Below are 18,118 nucleotides of genomic sequence, written 5' to 3'. Positions count from 1 at the left end.
TCCCCTCAGCCCCATCACTATCTGCCAGCCTAAAAGCCTTCTCGTAGCCCACTTCAGACACTGAAAGGCCACAGTAAGGCCACCCGGGAGCGTTGTGGACAGGCTGTGCGCAGTAAAGGCCAATGTGCCGTGAGTGCGGGACGCAGCACTCCCTCCTGCCGGCCCTGCTGCAGTTCGTGTCCCTGACTGAAGGAGACCAAAGGGGGCAGAGAGGACTCTGACGCACTGCTGCCGATGCTAGCTTTTAGGAGCGAACCCCTGCAGTAACTTCTGCCTCACGCCGGGTAGCGTCTCACAGCGACACCGTGCCAAGGCCACCGCCGCCTCCCCGACGGCAGCTCAGCCCCGTTCCGAGCGGCAGCAGCTGCCCGGCAGCAGGGATGCCGCCCGCAAGCGACGCCCGGCCCAGGCGCGGCGGCCCGGGGCGTGCCGGGCCCGTCAGGTGGCGCAGTGAGCCCCGGGAACGTGCGGCGCAGCACCGGCGCTGCTCCAGCGCCTCACCGGGTGCGGTAGGGCGGCGCGGCCGGGCGCGGGCAGTGCCTCTCGGCGCGTTCCGGCAGGCGGAAGGCGGACCCCTGGTTGCCCGGACAACGGCCGAGCTCTCCTCCAATCACCGCGGCCGTTACTCTGGGCCCTCCGGCGGGTGTCCAATCACAAGCGAGCGCTCAGAGCGCACCCGCGGCTGGTTAAGGTGGCACGGAGAGGACTCATTGCGAACGCGGCTTAAGGTGGTGCTGGCGGCTGAGGGGCGGCACTCGGCGGTGCCTCGTTCCCCGCCGCTCCCAGGGCCGGGCAGGCTGCGGGGGATGGGCCCCGCCGGGTGAAGGTGGGGTGACACCGCGGTTGTCTGTGGAGCCCTGGGCCGGGGAGCCAAGCCTCGTCAGGAGCGGAGCTCCGGGGCCGCAGCCGGGCGCTGCCGCAGCCCCGCCCGGGAGGAGCGGCAGGAGCCGGCTCCTTCCTGCCGCCCGCCTCCTCCGAGCCCTGCGCCGCAAGCAGCCTCGGCCCATAGGCTGCGCCGGGCCCGACCTCCGCTCGGCAGCCAGTCCCCGCCGGCAGCCGCGGCACGGCCCCGGACTGACAGCGCCGGCGGCGAACCGCAGCGGCCGGACCGGAACCGACCCCGGCGCTCGGCCGGGAGCCGACCCTGGGGGCCCAAAGGCCCGGGCCATGGGGACGGAGCGGCGGGGGCGTTGTGTGCGGCCCTCTCCTTAGGGCAGCAGGTGAGTGCCGGGGCGGGCTGCCGCTGTTCCCTCGGCCCGGAGGGGTGCCGGAGGCTCTGCGTCGGCAGCGAGGGGCCGCTGGGGTGTGTCGGCAGGCAGGGCCTGCCCCGCGGTGGGTGTCCTGTCTAAGCTGCCTGCTAGCTCAGTTCCTGCCGTGCTCGGAGGCACAGGGGCGAGTCGTGAATCACGGCAGTCCCTCGGGGGGCTGGCCGGGAGGGTTTGCAGCTCGCAGCCTGAGCATGGGATGGGTCCCTGTACCCCGGGACGCGACCACAGGCTGACTGCCCAGGGGCTGGCTGCGAGGCGTGCACAGCTCGCCCCAGTTCAGTTAGTCTCTGAGTGGCCCTGGAAGGGTGAGGGTCACAACCCTGCACTGTCCCCCCCAGCACCCGGCCCACGGCAGGGCTGATGCTGATACTCCTGGAGGTCTCTGCTGGAAGGAGCCATCACAACACGCAGGGACCTGGGGCAGGCTTGCTCCTTTCCAGACAGCTCTGAGGAGCCTGGCTCTGAGTTTAGCCTCCAAACTCTGCTGACAGCAGCTGCACTGAAGCGAAGCTCTGTTCGCATGAAGAGCAGCACTGTGCCCCCCGCCCGTGGGGATGGTGTGACTGGTGTCAGGCTGTTCCTGAGCAGACAGCAGAGGTACACAGGCAGCGTGGGAATGGAAAGCAGGACTTGGAGAACTCGAGAGGCTTGTTCATAAGAGCTTTCCAAATGGCCAGGCCTGATGAGAAATGCCAGCTGCATGTGGCACCCTTGGGGCCAAGTGAGGTCCGTGCCAGTTTCTGGTGGAGGTTTTGTAAGCAGCCATTGCAAACTGACTTTGTCCTGCAGCTACTCTGATTGCAGGGAGCTCTCTGTGACCTGTCCTTCACTAGGGTTTTGCTGCAGGTTTTGAACTACTGAATTCATTTGACTTAATCCTACATATTTTGTTGCTTGTTTTTTTTTCTCTCTTAGCATCACCTTGGAGGAAGAAAACTTTGCTGTCCCCCTGGCTGGCTGGGAATCTTGGCTCATCTACACTTCTGCACGTGGTGCCTGCCCTGCCTTCAGTGTAACCTGACAGGGGAGGGAAAGCAGCAGGCAGGACACAGCAACTTCTTTATTTATTTGTCACTGAACTCCTTGTTGCTTGCCCAAAGAAACAGGATGGATGAGCCCAAGTGCTACAAAGATACAGGCAAGGCATTTCCAGCAGGCTCCAAGTCTCTTCTTTAAAGAGAAGCTCCAGCAACAAAGAGGCTGAAAAGCAAATGCTCCAATCAGCCAAAATGGAAGGAGGCAACAGTCCCAGTCTGCAGCTTCAGCAGCTCCCACTGGCCACAGCAGCAGTCTCTGTGCAGCCTCACACTGACTCCTTCTCTTACAAGGTCAGATTTGTAGCTCAGTTTAACCCTAGAAGTCCTGAACTAGTTGACTAAGCTGGTGACACTGCTGGAGGTTGGGTTGGCTCTGGTTTGGTTGTTTAGCCTCAGCTGGAGGCTGCAGTGCAGTGTATGCTGTGTGTGTAAGCCAGAGAGAAAGAAGTTGTGTCCTGAAGCAGCTGGAAGGTGTAGGTGCAAGAGAGAGTTAGGTGCAAGAAATTCTGCTAGGTGCCTTTTCAGACTGACCCCCAGAGCAGTGATGGAGATCATAGAAGGGTTTGGGTTGGAAGGAACTTTCAAGATCCTCCAGTTTCAACCCTCTGCCACGGGCAGGGACGTCTCTTACCAGAGCAGCTTGCCCAAGGCCACATCCAGCCTGGCTTTGAACACTTCCAGCCTTGCAGCCTCCACAGCTTCTCTGGGCAACCTGCTCCAGTGCCTTCACCACCCTCATGACCAATTCTTCCTTCTCATGAGGAAGAGTTTCTCCCCAGTGTCTCATCTCAGTCCAGCTGCTTCTAGTTTGAAGTATCTTCAGCTGCTTGAATTTCAGGTGGCTCAGGCCCACAGAGAGCCTGCAGCTGAGCTGGGACATGTTGCTGTGGCTTCGTTCTCCAGCTGCTAACAGAGCAATTCCCACATCTGTTTCCTCTGAGTCCCTCATTCTGAAGGTGCTTGCAGCAAGAAAGGCTCCTTTTGTGTTTTGTTTCCTTTTCACTGGAAAAAAGTACTTGGCTGAGAAGACAGAACACAGAACAACTTCTGCATCGTAGAAGTTGACCAGGCTGATGCTGCCTTGCAGCCTGAACTGATCACACAGTGATGGCTTTTCTGTCTGCCATGGGAAGAAGCCTCCAGGTGGTTTTGGATGAAGCTGTTTGGGTCAATCTCGTTTTCCTAAATCCCCATCAAGAGATGTTTGTTGTTGTTGTTGTTCCACTGATAAGAGCTTGAAGTCTTACAGTCTCTTATCTTCCTGTGCATGAAGAAAACCAGGAGCGATCTCTGTAGTGTGCAGGGAGGAGCAGGGATGTGAGCTGGGTTATCCCACCTCCATCCAAGGAGGTACCAGCCTCTGTGTTTGGAGAGCAGCACCGCAATGAGAAGTGCTAATGACAACTAATGAGATCTAGACACAAACGCGAAGTGGCCTGGCTTAGCCTCAGGCTCTTCTGTTCACTCCCAGAGCACATTTCCTTTGTGACTCAGCCTGCTTTACATTCTTCTGTGTTTCCAGTTCTTTAGACCGTGAGAACTGTTGCTGAGCTGGGAATGCTGATGGAATCACAGAATTAACCAGCTTGGAAAAGACCTTCAGGATCATCGAGTCCCACCTCTAAAGAGAAGGGGCTGGGGGCTGCTACCAGTCCCCTGTTGCTTTGGAATAATTGGTTGCTAGAAAAAGCAGCATAAAATGGGTGAGCACTGAGCTGCCTCATCAGATGGGCTCAGTCCTCATCACATGGGCTCAGTCCTCCACTGAACCGGCAGAGAAGAGCAGGGCAGTTTTGAAGGTGTGACCCACAGAATGCAGCTGTTCCTGCTTCCTACTCTGCTGAATTCCAGGGCAGCAAACATCCTCGGGAAGAGTTTTCCAAAGGGAAGAGTGAATGGATTGTTGTGTTTAGCTTTATCCTCTTCACCCCTGAGAAACTGCAGAGTCATGGAATCATAGAATGGTTTGGGTCGAAGGGACCAGAGCAGGGCAGCAAGGCTGGGGAGGGGCCTGGAGCACAGCCCTGTGAGGAGAGGCTGAGGGAGCTGGGGGGGTGCAGCCTGCAGAAGAGGAGGCTCAGGGCAGAGCTCATTGCTGCCTGCAGCTGCCTGCAGGGAGGCTGTAGCCAGGTGGGGTTGGGCTCTGCTGCCAGGCAACCAGGGACAGAAGAAGGGGACACAGCCTGAAGCTGTGCCAGGGCAGGTCTAGGCTGGATGTTGTTAGGAAGTTGTTGTCAGAGAGAGTGATTGGCACTGGAATGGGCTGCCCAGGGAGGTGGTGGAGTGGCTGTGGCTGGAGGTGTTGCAGCCAAGCCTGTCTGGGGCACTTAGTGCCATGGTGTGGTTGCTTGGCCTGGGCTGGGTGCTAGGTTGGGCTGGAGGAGCTTGGAGCTCTTTGCCAACCTGGCTGATTCTGTGACCTCCAAAGGTCATTCAGTCCAACCCCTTCTGTCCTTCCTGTGCTGAGGGCTCCAGAGCTGGACACAGCACTGCAGGTGAGGTCTCCCCGGAGCACAGGGGCAGGATCCTCTCTCTGTCTCTGGCCACACTGCTTTGGATGCAGCCCAGGCTGCCCTTGGCCTTCTGGGCTGCAAGTGCCCATTGTGGCAGAGCTGCTCTCAAGCTGCCCATCCCCAGCCCGGGCTGGCACCAGGCTATCTAGAGTGCAGCCATCTCACACATGTAGGTGTCTGTTAAGGAAAGCTGTTGAGTCTGTCTGCTGTCTTTCACCTGAGCTTCAGTGATCTGGAACATAGCCACAGGGAGCTTACCTGACTTGCCCTGGAAAAGCAGGAAGATAAACAGAGATTTTGGCAGGTGATCTGGGAGCTGCTCTGAAAGGCTGTTCTCTTCCAGGTTGTGCAGAAAGCTTCCTTCTGAGCCCAGTGGCCAGAATTAATGCCTGTGTGTTTGCTGTGTTGTTGCAGGAGAACTTGATTGGTGCACTGCTGGCTATTTTTGGCCACCTCGTTACCAGTATTGCCCTCAACCTCCAGGTGAGTGTCATGAAGCAAACATTCATCCTGCTTCCAGCATCCTGCATTGACCAGCAACAATCACAGAGGGTTAGAGGTTGGGAGGGACCTGCAAAGATCATCCAGCCCAGCCCCCCTGACAGAGCAGAAGCACCCAGGGCAGGTCACACAGCAACACAGCCAGAAGGGTCTTGAAAGTCTGCAGAGCAGGAGACTGCACAACCTCTCTGGGCAGCCTGCTCCGGGGCTCTGCACCCTCCCAGTGACAAAGCTTTCCCTCCCATTCCCGTGGCACTTCCTCTGCTCCTGCTTGCTCCCAGTGCCCCTTGTCCTGTCCTGGGACATCCCTGAGCAGAGCCTGGCACTGGCCTCCTGACACTGCTCTGCACATCCCTGCACAGCAATGAGGGCATCCCTCGGGCTGCTCTGCTCCAAGCCCCAGCTCCCTCAGCCTGCCCTCACAGGGAGATGTTCCACTCCCTCACTGTGATGCCCAAACCTCCTTTGCCTTCTTTCCTCTCCAGAAGTACAGCCACATTCGCCTGGCAGGTTCCAAGGACCCCCGAGCCTACTTCCAGACCAAGACGTGGTGGTGTGGGCTGCTGCTGCTGCTGCTGGGGGAGCTGGGAGTGTTCTCCTCTTATGCCTTTGCTCCCCTCTCCCTGATTGTGCCACTCAGTGCAGTGTCTGTCATAGGTAAGGGGGAAAAGAGGCAACAGCCATGCAAGGCTGAGTGTGCTGCAGGGGGGGTTGGCTGATGCACAGCTCATACTCTTCCTCTCTCCTTCTAGCCAGTGCAATCATAGGAATTATATTTATCAAAGAAAAATGGAAGCCCAAGGAGTTTCTGAGTAAGTTCCATGGTCCCTTCTCCTTTTCCCTCTCTGTTTACAAACCCTTCAACACATAACATGACCTCTCAAGGCTCCTCATTTGAGGGGTGGTGAGATCTGCCTCAGCTACGTGCAGCTTGATCTAGGCAAACCTGCTTTAGCAGAGGGCTTGGACTAGAAGGTTTCCAGAGGTCCCTTCCAACTCCTACCGTGCTGGGATTCTGTAGAACCTCAGACTGAGTTGTCCACTGCTTGTTAAAAATAGTTTTTATTGTTTTCTAACTTGTGCCAGACCCTCTGAATCTTAGAGGTTCTGGGAAAAGCTGGGAACATAGCAGAGAGAGCAGCAGGATTTGGGAGTCGTAGTTCATAGAACCACAAAATGATTTGGGTTGGAAGGGACTTTAAGGATCCTCCTCCCTCATCAGGGACACCTCCCACCAGCCCAGGTTGCTCAAGACCTCATCCAGCCTGGCCTTGAACACCTCCAGGGAGGGGACATCCACAGCCTAACCTGTTCCAGTGTCTCCCCACCTTCACTGTTCTCTGGGCTGAAGCTGCAGTTCAGGGCCTTGACTGTAACAGTGTAGGCACAGCAGAATTGCCTGGGAGCAATCTGCAGAGCTGGGAGCTCTCCTCCTGCCTTTTCCTAGACAGTGGGCTGTGGGCAGTGCCAGGCTAGGCTAAGGCTCAGATCTTGCAGCTCCTTTGTCTAGCAGCTGCTGCCTGCTGTGAGCTTTCTCTCTCGGCTGGCAGCACACACGTGGCCCAGGGTGGTTTTGGCTCTGGTATTTTGAAGGTAGGGCATGGAGGGCAGAGCAATGAATCACCCAGAGGAAGGTGCAGGATGCCATCAGGGCCCTTGTGCAGGGGCAGTGTTACTTGGTGCCTCCACACTAACCTCACTAACTTTGTCCTCTCTCTCTGTCCTTTGGCTGCCCAAGGGCGCTACCTTTTGTCCTTTGTAGGCTGTGGTTTGGCAATTGTTGGAACTTACCTGCTGATAACATTTGGACCTAACAGCCACGAGAAGATGACAGGAGAGAATATCACTAGGCACTTAGTGAGCTGGCCCTTTCTCTTGTATATGGTAAGGAGGCCCCTAAAACGTGGGGCAGGTTTCTGCTCTGTGCCTGACTGGCAGCTTCACTCCAAGCGTTGCTTTCCCTTATTGCTAACAGTGTTCCTTGTGCTTGCTAACAAACCTACCCCAGCTTTTCCTGCTGTCAGTTCCACACTGAGTGTGGACACACCTGCATGAACTTTTCCATCCTTTCTCTGATTTATTCTGTTAGGGCTTAAGTCCCTTTAATTGGAGATGTTTGATTAGCTTTGTTCTCTCCCTGACCTCTCTCAGCTTCAGCCTCTGGGATCAACGGCAGCTGGGAGCAGCTGCTCCAGAGGTGTCCAAAGACTCTGCCTGCTTCTGGGCTTTTTCTGGACTGACTTTCTCTGGAGCCATCAATCTGTTGTTGAGAAATCCTAGGGCAGCCTGTGGGTTTGGCTGGAGATTTGGCTGCTAACAAGATGTGTGCTCCAGGAATCACATCATGGGCAGTAGGCTGAGCTCTCTGATGTGAATATTCACTCAGGATTCTTTCATCTGCTGCTTTACCAGGAATACCATGCCCAAAATGTGCCATGCTTCCAGTTCAGCAAGGAGCTACTAAATATCTCATCTACATAGAAGCTAAGACCATGCTAAATAGGATCTGCAGTTGTGTAGGATCCTTGCTTTGCTTTGCCCTGTTGTGTAACTCCAGTGTTTGGCTGGCTCAATCCATTTGCTGCCCTCCCCAGCATGCACCTCCCTTTTTGAACATTCTCATTTCTGCTCTCTGTAGCTGGTGGAGATCATCATGTTCTGCCTGCTGCTCTATTTCTACAAGGAGAGAAATGCCAATTACATTGTGGTTATTCTTCTGCTGGTGGCTTTGCTGGGTAAGTTGATATGGACTCGTTAGGACATGGTGCAGATACAAAGCCTGGGGAGGTAGCTGGGATCTGCCTGGGCCTGCTGATACATACTTCAAGGGTGAGGGCCAGGAGGATGGGACCAGGCCTTTTTCAGTGGTGCCCAGTGACAGGACAAGGGGTAATGGGCACAAAGAAATTCCATTAGGAGGAACTTCTTTAAGGGTGACAGAGAACTGGAGCAGGCTGCTCAGAGAGGTGGTGCAGTCTCAGTCTCTGGAGACATTCAAAACCCACCTGGATGGGTTCCTCTGTGACCTTCTCTAGGTGAACCTACCTTGACAGGGAGGTTGGACTCAGTGATCTCCAAAGGTCCCTCCCAACCCCTACCATTCTGTGGTCCTGCAAGATCTAACTTAGGCTTAGAGCAATCACCTGCAGCAAATTGAGGCACCTGTGGCATACAGGGAATGTTGTTGGCTTTATTAATGTCACAAAATGCACCAATTCACTCCAGATTAGGATACCACAGTTTAGGTGAAGCCTTGCAGTGATGTTTAGGCTCTTTGCAAATGACCTTTGACCAACTCAGGTTTCTTTCCCTTAATGGCAAAGAATCTGCCCAACACAAAGTGCAGGTTGCTTGTTGGGGTTGTTTGCTCTGTGCATGCAAAGGACACTGCCATTTCTTATCTCCTCAGTGGATGGAAGAGAGGAGTTGACCTGCAAGAATGCTCTTGGCTCAGGGAAGATTTGCTGTTTGGCTGCAGACATGATAAATCCTCTGCCATGCCACTATGGCCCTGTTTAACTCGAGAGAGTCTCTGGGCATGAGATCAAGTGATGCTTTTGACACACAGTGACTTTGGGAGGGCCAAGACTTTGCTTGCACCTTCCTCTGCATTAGTCTGTTGAGGGTTTGTTTTTAAGTGGCTGTGATCAATTAAACTTTAGAAAGGGGTAAATAATAGCAAGGCAGTGATGCTGCCTGATGTGCTCAGGCTGAATCTGCGTCACACTCCTCAGTTTGTGCTGTTTATGCAGCCCCAACTACTGCAGTGTTTTCTCTTTCCTGATCTTTTGAGTTGTTTGGGGCTGGATTTCAGTGACTGGTGCCTCAGAGGCTGCTTGAATTAGAGACAGAGGAACTGTCCCCGTTATGCATGGCCCTGACTTGTGCTTTCAAGAAACGGGAATCACAGAATGGGTTGAGTTAGAAAGGACCTTAAAGATTATCCAGTTCCAACCCCCTGACATGGGCAGAGACTAGCCCACCTTGCTCAAGGCCTCATCCAGCCTGGTCTTAAACCTTTCCAGGGATGAGGCATCCACAGTATCTCTGGGAAACCTGATCCAGTGTCTCACCACTCTCACTGTAGAGACCTCAGAACTGCCAGGTGTAGAGCGAGCGTGCAGCATTCCTGTCCTGCTGAGCATCTGCCAGCTGCCTCTGCTGAGCTTTGGTGAACATTCACAGGTTCCATGACTGTGGTGACAGTGAAGGCTGTGGCAGGCATGATTGTGGTCTCCATCCAAGGCAACTTACAACTCGACTACCCCATATTCTACGTCATGTTGGTGTGCATGATCGCTACAGCGCTCTACCAAGCCACGTAAGACGTTCAGCTCTGAGCCTGGCGCTGCGCTGGGCCCAGTGGGTGTCACTCAGCAGTGGGCTCACAGTTACTGCAGTCACCATGGCTGCAAAAAGCCTCCAGGGTTCATGCATTCATAGAATGGCTTGGGTCAGAAGGGACCTTGAAGATCATCTCATTCCAACCCCATGCCATGGGCAGGGACACCTCCCACCAGCCCAGGTTGTTCAGGGCCTCATCCAGCCTGCCCTTGAACCCCTCCAGGGAGAGGGCATCCACAACCTCTCTGGGCAACCTGTGCCAGTGTCTCACCATCCTCACTGTCAAGAATTTGTTCCTAATCTCCCCTGATCCAGCTCAAAGCCATTCCCTCTCATCCTATCACTCCAAGCCCCTGCCAAAAGTCCCTTCCCAGCTTTTTTGTAGCCCACTTCAGGTACTGGAAGGCTGCTCTAAGGTCTCCCCAGAGCCTTCTCCTCTCCAGGCTGAACAGTTAAGTGCATCCATTATCATCATGTCCAACCATTATCTGATTCCAAGAATGCTAATTGAATTTTAGAAGAATTCTCTCTTCTTTTCTGTGACCTGCCCTCAATTCCATGTCACAGGAGCCTGGCATGGTTCTGTTCTTTGTGTTTCCAAGTGGTTTTAATCCCAGACCTATCCATCAGCCAGGCATTTGCAATACAATGGTGGCAAATCCAGCAGAGTGCCTGTGCCCTGGCTAAAATCAAAGTGCAGAACCAGGGTGGTTGGTCATGGGTCTGTTTTGGGTTTGGTCCTCTCCACGGCTGTAGTAACACAAACAGCTGATAACAGCAGAGAGGAAAAGCTGTTCAAAGTGGGAGTGACACTGCAGTGGCAGTAATTTCCCTGCCTTTAGTCAGGGCAACCTTAAGGTTCACTTTTGTGTTCTTTATGTTGATTCCAAAGGAGGCTGCTGGAGATTCAGTGAGAGAGGGAATAGACTTCTCTTGAATTGATGCATCCCTCTTGAAAGGTCTTTCCAAAAAGAAGACCTCTGCTAGTAGCCCATGAGAACTGCTCTACAATTTGTGTCTCCTTCCCAAATCACCTCCTGTTGTCTGTCCCTGTGTGGCAGGTTTTTGGCTCAGGCCTCTCAGCTCTACGACTCATCACAGATTGCCAGCATCGGCTACATCCTGTCCACAACAGCAGCCATCACTGCAGGTAAGTGTCCAGGCCACTCTGGTGGCCCTTTGGGAAAGGAAGGGAAAAGCTCTGGGAAGATAATCCTCCCTTCCAGATGAGGAAGAATCATACAATGGCTTCCACCTCACAGAGCTGAGCTGTAAGGACTTGGAATCATAGAATAGGTTGGGTTGGAAGGGATGTCCAAAGGTCATCCAGTCCAACCCCCCTGGAGTCAGCAGGGACATCCTGCACTCGAGCAGGTTGCTCAAACCTGACCTTGAATACCTCCAGGATGAAGTCTCAGCTCTCTCCCTGGGCAACCTGCTGCAGTGTTTCAGCACCCTCGTGGTAGAGAACTTGTCCCCAAGGGAAAAAGTGACCACTGCTGTGGTGAGAACTTAGCTCAGGCTTTGTCAGCACAGTGACTTGCAACACCTCCAGCAATGTTCACTTCACAGCCTCCTAAGCAAGCGTGGAAAAGTTTGTCCTAGTTGCAGTGCTGCTGTGAAGGTTGACTTACTGCTGTAACTGATGGAGATGCAAAACTATTTTGGTAGTGAAATTCTAAAGGATTTGTCAATGAGTTGTGTGAAAATGGAAACCAGGTCACCTTCTGTCTTGAGATCATAAAAACCTAAAGGTGATGACTACAGAAATAGGAATCCTGCATGATTTGGCTTCTGGAGGGCCTGGTGCTGGAGGTGCAGCACTGATTGCTCATCTGAGCTGGGAAGAAGGATGTCATGAGATATTTTTCTTTTGAAGGAGCAACTTTTTACTTGGACTTCACTGGTGAAGATGTTCTCCATATCTGTATGTTTGCACTTGGGTAAGTCTTTAGAGTTTCCTTGCTAGAAAAGTGCTTCATGAGACTGAAATGTTTCAAATGCACCACACTCACAGTGAAAAATTCTACCTCCTGTTCCCATGGAACCTCCTCAGTTCCAGCCTGCCTCCAGGGTCCCTTACGCTGTCATTGGACATCCCTGAGCAGATCCTGGCTCCTGCCCTGCACATCTCTGTCACCATGAATGAGGGCAGCCCTCAGGCTCCTCTGCTCCAAGCCCCAGCTCCCTCAGCCTGTGCTCACAGGCAGATGTTCCCCTGCCTGCAGCAGCTTTAGGACTCTGTGCTGGACTTTTCAAGCACTTCACCAAACCTGGCAGGGCTTCTGGAGCTCTGCTCTTAGGACAGAGGCAGTGGCACAGTGCAGATAGGATCAGTAAAATGTTACCTTTGTGACTCAGTGCTCAGCCCCAGTGCAGTGTCTTGGTGGGATGAACTTTCCACCATCAAGGGACATTCTGAAATGTCCTTCAGATTAGCAACAAACCAGCAGCTGGGAGATGAATGCCCTGAGCTGTGACTTCTCTGCCTACACACTGGAGACATCCAGATGGAGAAGTGTTAGTGAGCTTACCTTTGGGAAGCCTTTCAGAGGTCAAGCTGCTAAATCCTGGAATCTCCTCCAAGAAACCCAAATTTTGATGTTTTCTTTTGCCTTCAATGAGCCAAGGTTAAATAATCAATTAATATAAAACCTGCATTTGGAAATCAGAACAAATTCACCTTTTTTAATACTTCTGAAGAGGTTTGTGAACTGAGGCAGTTCTGCAACTGACTTTAGAGAGTTCTTTAGTTTCCACTTGTGAATTCTTTATGGTGCTACCTGATAGGCACTCGGAAGCAGCAACATACCATGTTCCCTCCTCTGCCTCCCAGAGTGATCTCAGGAGATGTTGTCTTCTCTCTCAGGTGCCTCATAGCATTTCTGGGTGTCTTCCTGATCACAAGAAACAGGAAGAAATCTGTACCATTCGAACCTTACATATCAATGGATGCTATGCCAGGTAACAGTACAAATAAAGTGCTTCAGCAGTCTTCCTTTCAATGTTGGGTGCCAGAGATCAGGCTCTAGGAGCTGGTGGCTGGCTGGGTGTATCAGGCAGCTCTGTTCTTTTCCAGTTTGTGCTTTGTGGGGGGGATGTACATGTTTGGCTTGGAGCAGAGAAGACCTGATGTGTCATATGGCTACCACTTATGCTGGCCCCTCTGATACCAGAGAGGGTGGCACATTTCACCAGAATCATACAGTCATGAAATGGCTCAGGTTGGAAAGGATGTCTGAGAGTATCTCCAAGCTCCCCACCATGTCCAGGGACACCTCTCAACCAGATTCAGCTGCTCAAGGCCTCATTCAGCCTGGCCTTGAACACCTGCAGGGAGGAGGCAGCCACAGCCTCCCTGGGCAGCCTGTGCCAGACTCTCACCACCCTCCTACTGAAGAACTTCTTCCTCAGCTCCAGTCTAACTCTGCTCTGTCTCAGCTTCAAACCACTCCCCCTTGTCCTGTCTCTAGACACCCTTATGAAAAGTCCCTCTGCAGCCTTCCTGGAGGATCCCTCAAGGTATTGGCAGGCAGCTCTGAGGTCCCCCTGGAGCCTTCTCCAGGCTGCACACCCCCAGCTCCCTCAGGCTGTCCTCAGAGCAAAGCTGCTCCAGCCCTGGGATCATCTTTGTGTTCTCCTCTGGACTGGGAAATGAACTAGAATCACAGAATCATTTTGTGTGGAAAAGACCTTTAAGATCATCCCCTAGTTTTGAGCATTTGCTTGGAAGTGGGCTCAGTGCTATCCAGCAGAAGAACTGATGGCTGGGGAAGGCTGAGATAGGTTACAAAAGGTAGTGGCCAAGGGGAGCAGACGTTTCTTTTGGGGAAGCACAGCCCAGCTGTCTTTCTGGCGAGCTGGAGCAAAGATGCCCAGCACTTGATAAATGACTGACTGCCACCCCTCATTCACTGCAGCTTCTTTCTTCATTAGCTGCTCCAGTGGCAAGCAGCAAACCCTGATGTCTTTCATTTAACACTGAAGGAACTGATGAGCCACGCATCACAAACACCCAGACTTCATCACTTGCTGCTTTAACAGAGAGCAGGAGGGATGCACTTTTGTTCCTAAGCATTTCATCTCTGTCTTTGCTCTTTTCAGGCATGCAGAACATGCACGACAAAGGGATTGCAGTGCAGCCTGACCTCAAAGCTTCCTTTTCCTACGGTGCCCTAGAGAACAATGACAACATGCCAGAGATTTATACTCCAGCTACCCTACCAATCGTGCAGGAGCAGCATGGTTCCAAAGGAGTCTCTGCTCCACCCTACCGGGTGTTGGAGCACAGCAAAAAGGAGTGAGTGACCTTTAAGGGACTGAGCTGAAGCCTCCAGAAGTGTGACCTTTATTTATTTACCTATTGAAACGTAAGCAAGTGTAAAGCCAACCCTGATATAATTTAAAGCTCGTCTCCAATCTTCACTTTCAAGGCTGATGATTCAAATAAACAACTCTCTGGGGCTGTGAGGTTGGGAGGGGGTTGTCCTGGCGGGGGGGAAATCGCAGCTCTCTGGTGGAGGCTGCTGTCTGGAAGCGGGAAGCTGTGGGTGCAGCAGCGTAGCAGCAGGCAGAGGCTGTGAAAAGGCAGAGCCGTGGGGACAGAAGTGACTGTGCAATATTGAGTCCTGCTGGGAGGGAGCTTATCACCAACCAGAAGCTTTCAGGAGCTGCTGACAGAGAGGGGAGGGCAGGATTTCAGCTTTCCTTTAGAGAGGCTGTGAGGCATGGCCAGGGGAGTTGTACTGCCTCTGCGTCACCACCAAGCTGCCTTCACCTGGCAATTAAATGGAATCTGTTTTGAGCACCAATCCTGCAAGTTGCTCTCTCTTTAGAGCAGCAGAGCTGGGCAGAGTAAGCAAAAGCTACTTTATCCTTCCCAAATGTGAGTCTTGAGCCCTTCCTGTCCAACTGCTCTCTGCTGTATGCACTGTGAATGTGAACTGCTTTTACAGCGCCGCTGGATTTGGGGGGCAGATTAGAGCAAAGATTATTTGCCAGTTTTCTGCTCTCACAGCAGGAGCTGACGTTGATTGAGTGGTGCAGGGGGGATTACTGTTAACCACAAGAACAAGAGGTGGATAGCAGCGTGGCTGGTGGGAATTTTTTGGTAGCTCTTGATAAGGTACTCGTTCTCCATCCCTTTCTCTTTCTGCTTGAGGCAAGAGTTCCAGCTGTTGGGTAAGCCGAAATGCTCGAAGGTGTTGGCATCCCTTAGTTGAAAAGCTCAGTTGTAGGCTCTTTTTCTTACAAGAACTGGAAAATGATGCTAGTCTGAGAAGCAGCAGCAATGAGTGTGCTCAGCCCTGCACTGAGTGAGGACTGTGAGAACAGTGCAGCTTTGTGGACTCATCAGGGCGACTTTCCAGCTTCCCAGAGATGCCTACGAGCTGATAAGAAGGGAGAATAGACTCGGGGAGGGAGGAACTGAAGTGAGAAGGACAAAGTACATTTCCTGGCCCAGGCAGGTTGGGCTGGCACTGTGACACCACCCTGCTCTCAAAGCCATGGTTTTGCTTTTCAGCCTGTTCTCAGCCATGGTCTCTGTGCACAGTGGAGTGGCTGAGGGCTGAAATGGGAGGTGTTTGTGTGCTCTGTGTTCTGGAGTGGTTACTCTGGTAGCAGGGTTTGGGTGCACCTTGCACTTGCAGCAGTGGCTTTCTGCATTTATTTATTTGATTTATACACTGACTCGTGGCCAGTTTCTGCTCCCACTACCAAACATGCCCAAGAATTCTACTGACCTGCACATGGGTCTTCTAGATTCTTCCTGCTGTACATGACAACAAAATGCATTTGCTTTGCCAGCTGTGAATATGAATTCACTTTGGAAAGAGTTGGAATTGTCAGGCTAAATCCAGGCTGGGTGCAGAGTGGGTTGAGAGCAGCCCTGCAGCAAGAGATTTGGGGGTGTTGGTTGCTGAGCAGCTCCCCAGGAGCCAGCAGTGCCCTCATGCAGCCCAGCAGGCAGCTGTGTGTGGAGGGCTGTGGCCAGCAAGGCAGGAGAGGGGATTCTGCCCTTTGGCTCTGCTGAGACTTCATCTCAAATATTGCCTCCAGCTCTGCTGTCCCCAGCATAAAGAGGACCCAGAGCTGCTGGAGTGAGGCCAGAAGCCACAAAGATGATCCAAGGGCTGGAGCAGCTCTGCTGTGAGCACAGGCCGAGGGAGCTGGGGAGGTGCAGCCTGGAGAGGAGAAGCCTCCTGGGGGACCTTAGAATTGTCTGCCAGTGCCTGAAGGGAAGGCTGCAAAGGGACTTTTCCTGGGGGTGTCTGAGACAGGCCAAGGGAAGTGGTTTGAAGCCGAGGCAGAGCAGGGTTAGACTGGAGCTGAGGAAGAAGTTCTTCAGTAGGAGTGGGGGTGAGAGTGGCACAGGCTGCCCAGAGAGGCTGTGGCTGCTTCCTGCCTGGGGGTGTTCAAGGCCAGGTTGGATGAGGGCTTGAGCTACCGAGTCTAGCTGAGAGGTGTCCCTGCCCATGGTGGGAGATGATCTCTGAGATCCCTTCCAACCTGAGCCTCTCTAGGATTCTTTCTCACAGGTGAGCTGACAGCTGCTGCCTCCACACTGTGGCTTTTCAATGCACCTGAGCACTTAATCCTTTCTCAGTGTCTATCTCACACATAACTCAGTGCTCCCCTGTTGGCTGAATGTACACAATGAGTTGCCTACAACGTTCTCTTGTTGACATCCAATCAAGCTTTCCAGTCTTGGACTCTAAGGATAACTGCTTAATTTCTCATAAGCAATGCTGCATGTCTATTTAATTTGATTTGTCTTTTAGGTGAGACCTTTGGAAATGAAACTCAATAAAAGATTGTGCTAAAACCTATAGGATTCTGGCCTGCTTCCTACTCTTGGTACAGCTCTAATCAGCCATAAATGACCTGGGAGAAGTTAAAACAGGATTTAGTTTACTATTGTAAGTACTAACTGCATTCAGAGACCTGTTTTTAACAGGCTGCTTGTAAATGAAATGCAGATTGCTCACGTTTGGGGCTGCTGCATTACTAATGCTTAGCATTTAACATCAGTCTTCAAGTCTTTTGTGTCAGCTTTAGTAATCACAGAGTTTACTTTAAAATCTGATTTTTACAGGGCTTTAAAAATACATCTTGGCAGCCACTCTTTTGGAGAAGAGCATGAAAATGTGATCCAAGTATAGCCTGAAGGAGTGGGGGACACACGTAAGATGAGCCAGATCACAGAAGCATGATCTTAGTGGTGGCCTGAGTCATGATTTCGTGTCTGCCAACTCAGTACTGAAACTGAGATTACAGCAAGCTTCTCTGAGACAGTAAGGACCTCTCATCCTCACGGGATGCTGTCCTGTGGAGGATGCCATACCTCAGGTACTGTTCAGGTTCTCCTCTGGAGAAGAGAAGGCTCCAGTGAGACCTTATTGTGGCCTTGCAGTATCTGAAGGGGGCTACAGGAAAGCTGGGGAGGGGCTATTTAAAATTTCAGGTAGTGATAGGACTGGGGGAATGGAGCAAAACTAGAAGGGGACAGATTCAGGAGAAGCTCTTCACCATGAGGGTAGAGAGATGCTGGCACAGGTTGCCCCAGGAGGTGGTGGAAGCCCCAGGCTTGGAGGTCTTTAAGGCCAGGCTGGATGTGGCTCTGATCTGGTGTGAGGTGTCCCTGTCCATGGCAGGGGTGGGGTTGGAACTAGATGATCTTTGAGGTCCCTTCCTGCCCTGACAATTCTATCATACAGGAGATTGTGCCTATGACTGGCAGAGCAGACAGCTTGAGGGCACTTCCAGTGCCATGAAGAGATCCAGACACTCATAAATCCAGAAGACTGGCAACATAGCTTCATCAAATGCTTGCCAACCTAATTAACACTCACCACATGGGTTCCAGGCCAGTGCGATAAGCAGAAGATCACCCTCAGGATGCTCTTAATTAAATGCATCTCCTGGGGTCCCAAACCACAAATAGGAAAAAATAAACACCAAGGGCAGCCTCGGGTGTTAAAGCTGCACTTCAGCACTAAAACCCTGGCTAGAGGTTTCTTGAGTGCTTGCAGAAACAGCAGACCTTAGCCCCAGAGCCTAATGATTGGTGTTGTGATGACTGGAGTGGTGCTGCTGGAATTAAAGCAGAATATATAGCTGGCTAGGGAGGAAGAGCATCATATTGATTAATAAAGCATGTGATTGCAGCAGGGAAAGGCTGAGGTAATTGAGACAGGCAAATTACTGCCCAAATTTGCACTGCATCTAAATGGCAGACTCCCTCCTCAGGCTAAGACTGATCTGAACCTTTCTCTAAGGGAATGAGTGAGCCCAGAGGAGGCCACGAAAATGCTCAGAGGGCTACAGCAGCTCTGCTGTGAGGACAGGCTACAAGAGTTGGGGCTCTTCAGCCTGGAGGAGGCTTGGAGAAGACCTTGGAGTGGCCTTCCAGTATCTGGCTACAGGAAGGCTGGGGAGAGACTATTGACAAGGT

General features: G+C 52.6%; 1 protein-coding gene across 2 annotated transcripts; it reads left to right on the top strand.

Moving 5' to 3' along the window:
* The first annotated feature begins 714 nt into the window (after positions 1-714).
* NIPAL3 (NIPA like domain containing 3) lies at positions 715-16,493 on the top strand. Of its 2 annotated transcripts, XM_064172509.1 has the most exons (12): positions 731-1,220; positions 2,184-2,596; positions 5,233-5,301; positions 5,805-5,976; positions 6,072-6,131; positions 7,058-7,203; positions 7,958-8,054; positions 9,505-9,640; positions 10,725-10,813; positions 11,543-11,606; positions 12,533-12,627; positions 13,768-16,493. In XM_064172509.1, exons 2-12 carry the CDS (start codon positions 2,480-2,482, stop codon positions 13,965-13,967), a joined length of 1,245 nt encoding a protein of 414 aa, XP_064028579.1. In that variant the 5' UTR covers positions 731-1,220; positions 2,184-2,479; the 3' UTR covers positions 13,968-16,493. The 2 variants fall into 2 exon arrangements, with proteins under 2 accessions (XP_064028580.1, XP_064028579.1); XM_064172510.1 differs by lacking the exons at positions 9,505-9,640; positions 13,768-16,493 and having other exon boundaries at positions 715-1,220; positions 12,533-12,622.
* The last annotated feature ends 1,625 nt before the right edge of the window (positions 16,494-18,118 follow it).

Source organism: Pogoniulus pusillus, chromosome 37, assembly GCF_015220805.1.
Source record: "Pogoniulus pusillus isolate bPogPus1 chromosome 37, bPogPus1.pri, whole genome shotgun sequence".
NCBI classification, from domain to species: Eukaryota; Metazoa; Chordata; class Aves; order Piciformes; family Lybiidae; genus Pogoniulus; species Pogoniulus pusillus.
Note: the sequence above shows the minus strand (reverse complement) of the source record. Positions and strands in the feature narration are given on the sequence as shown.

Excerpts from the sequence above, each read along its gene's own strand:
- NIPAL3 (XM_064172509.1), top strand. The coding sequence starts at position 2,480 with ATGCTCCAATCAGCCAAAATGGAAGGAGGCAACAGTCCCAGTCTGCAG. Across the intron at positions 6,132-7,057 it reads GAAGCCCAAGGAGTTTCTGA|GGCGCTACCTTTTGTCCTTT; the intron begins GTAAGTTCCATG and ends TGGCTGCCCAAG. Across the intron at positions 7,204-7,957 it reads GGCCCTTTCTCTTGTATATG|CTGGTGGAGATCATCATGTT; the intron begins GTAAGGAGGCCC and ends TGCTCTCTGTAG.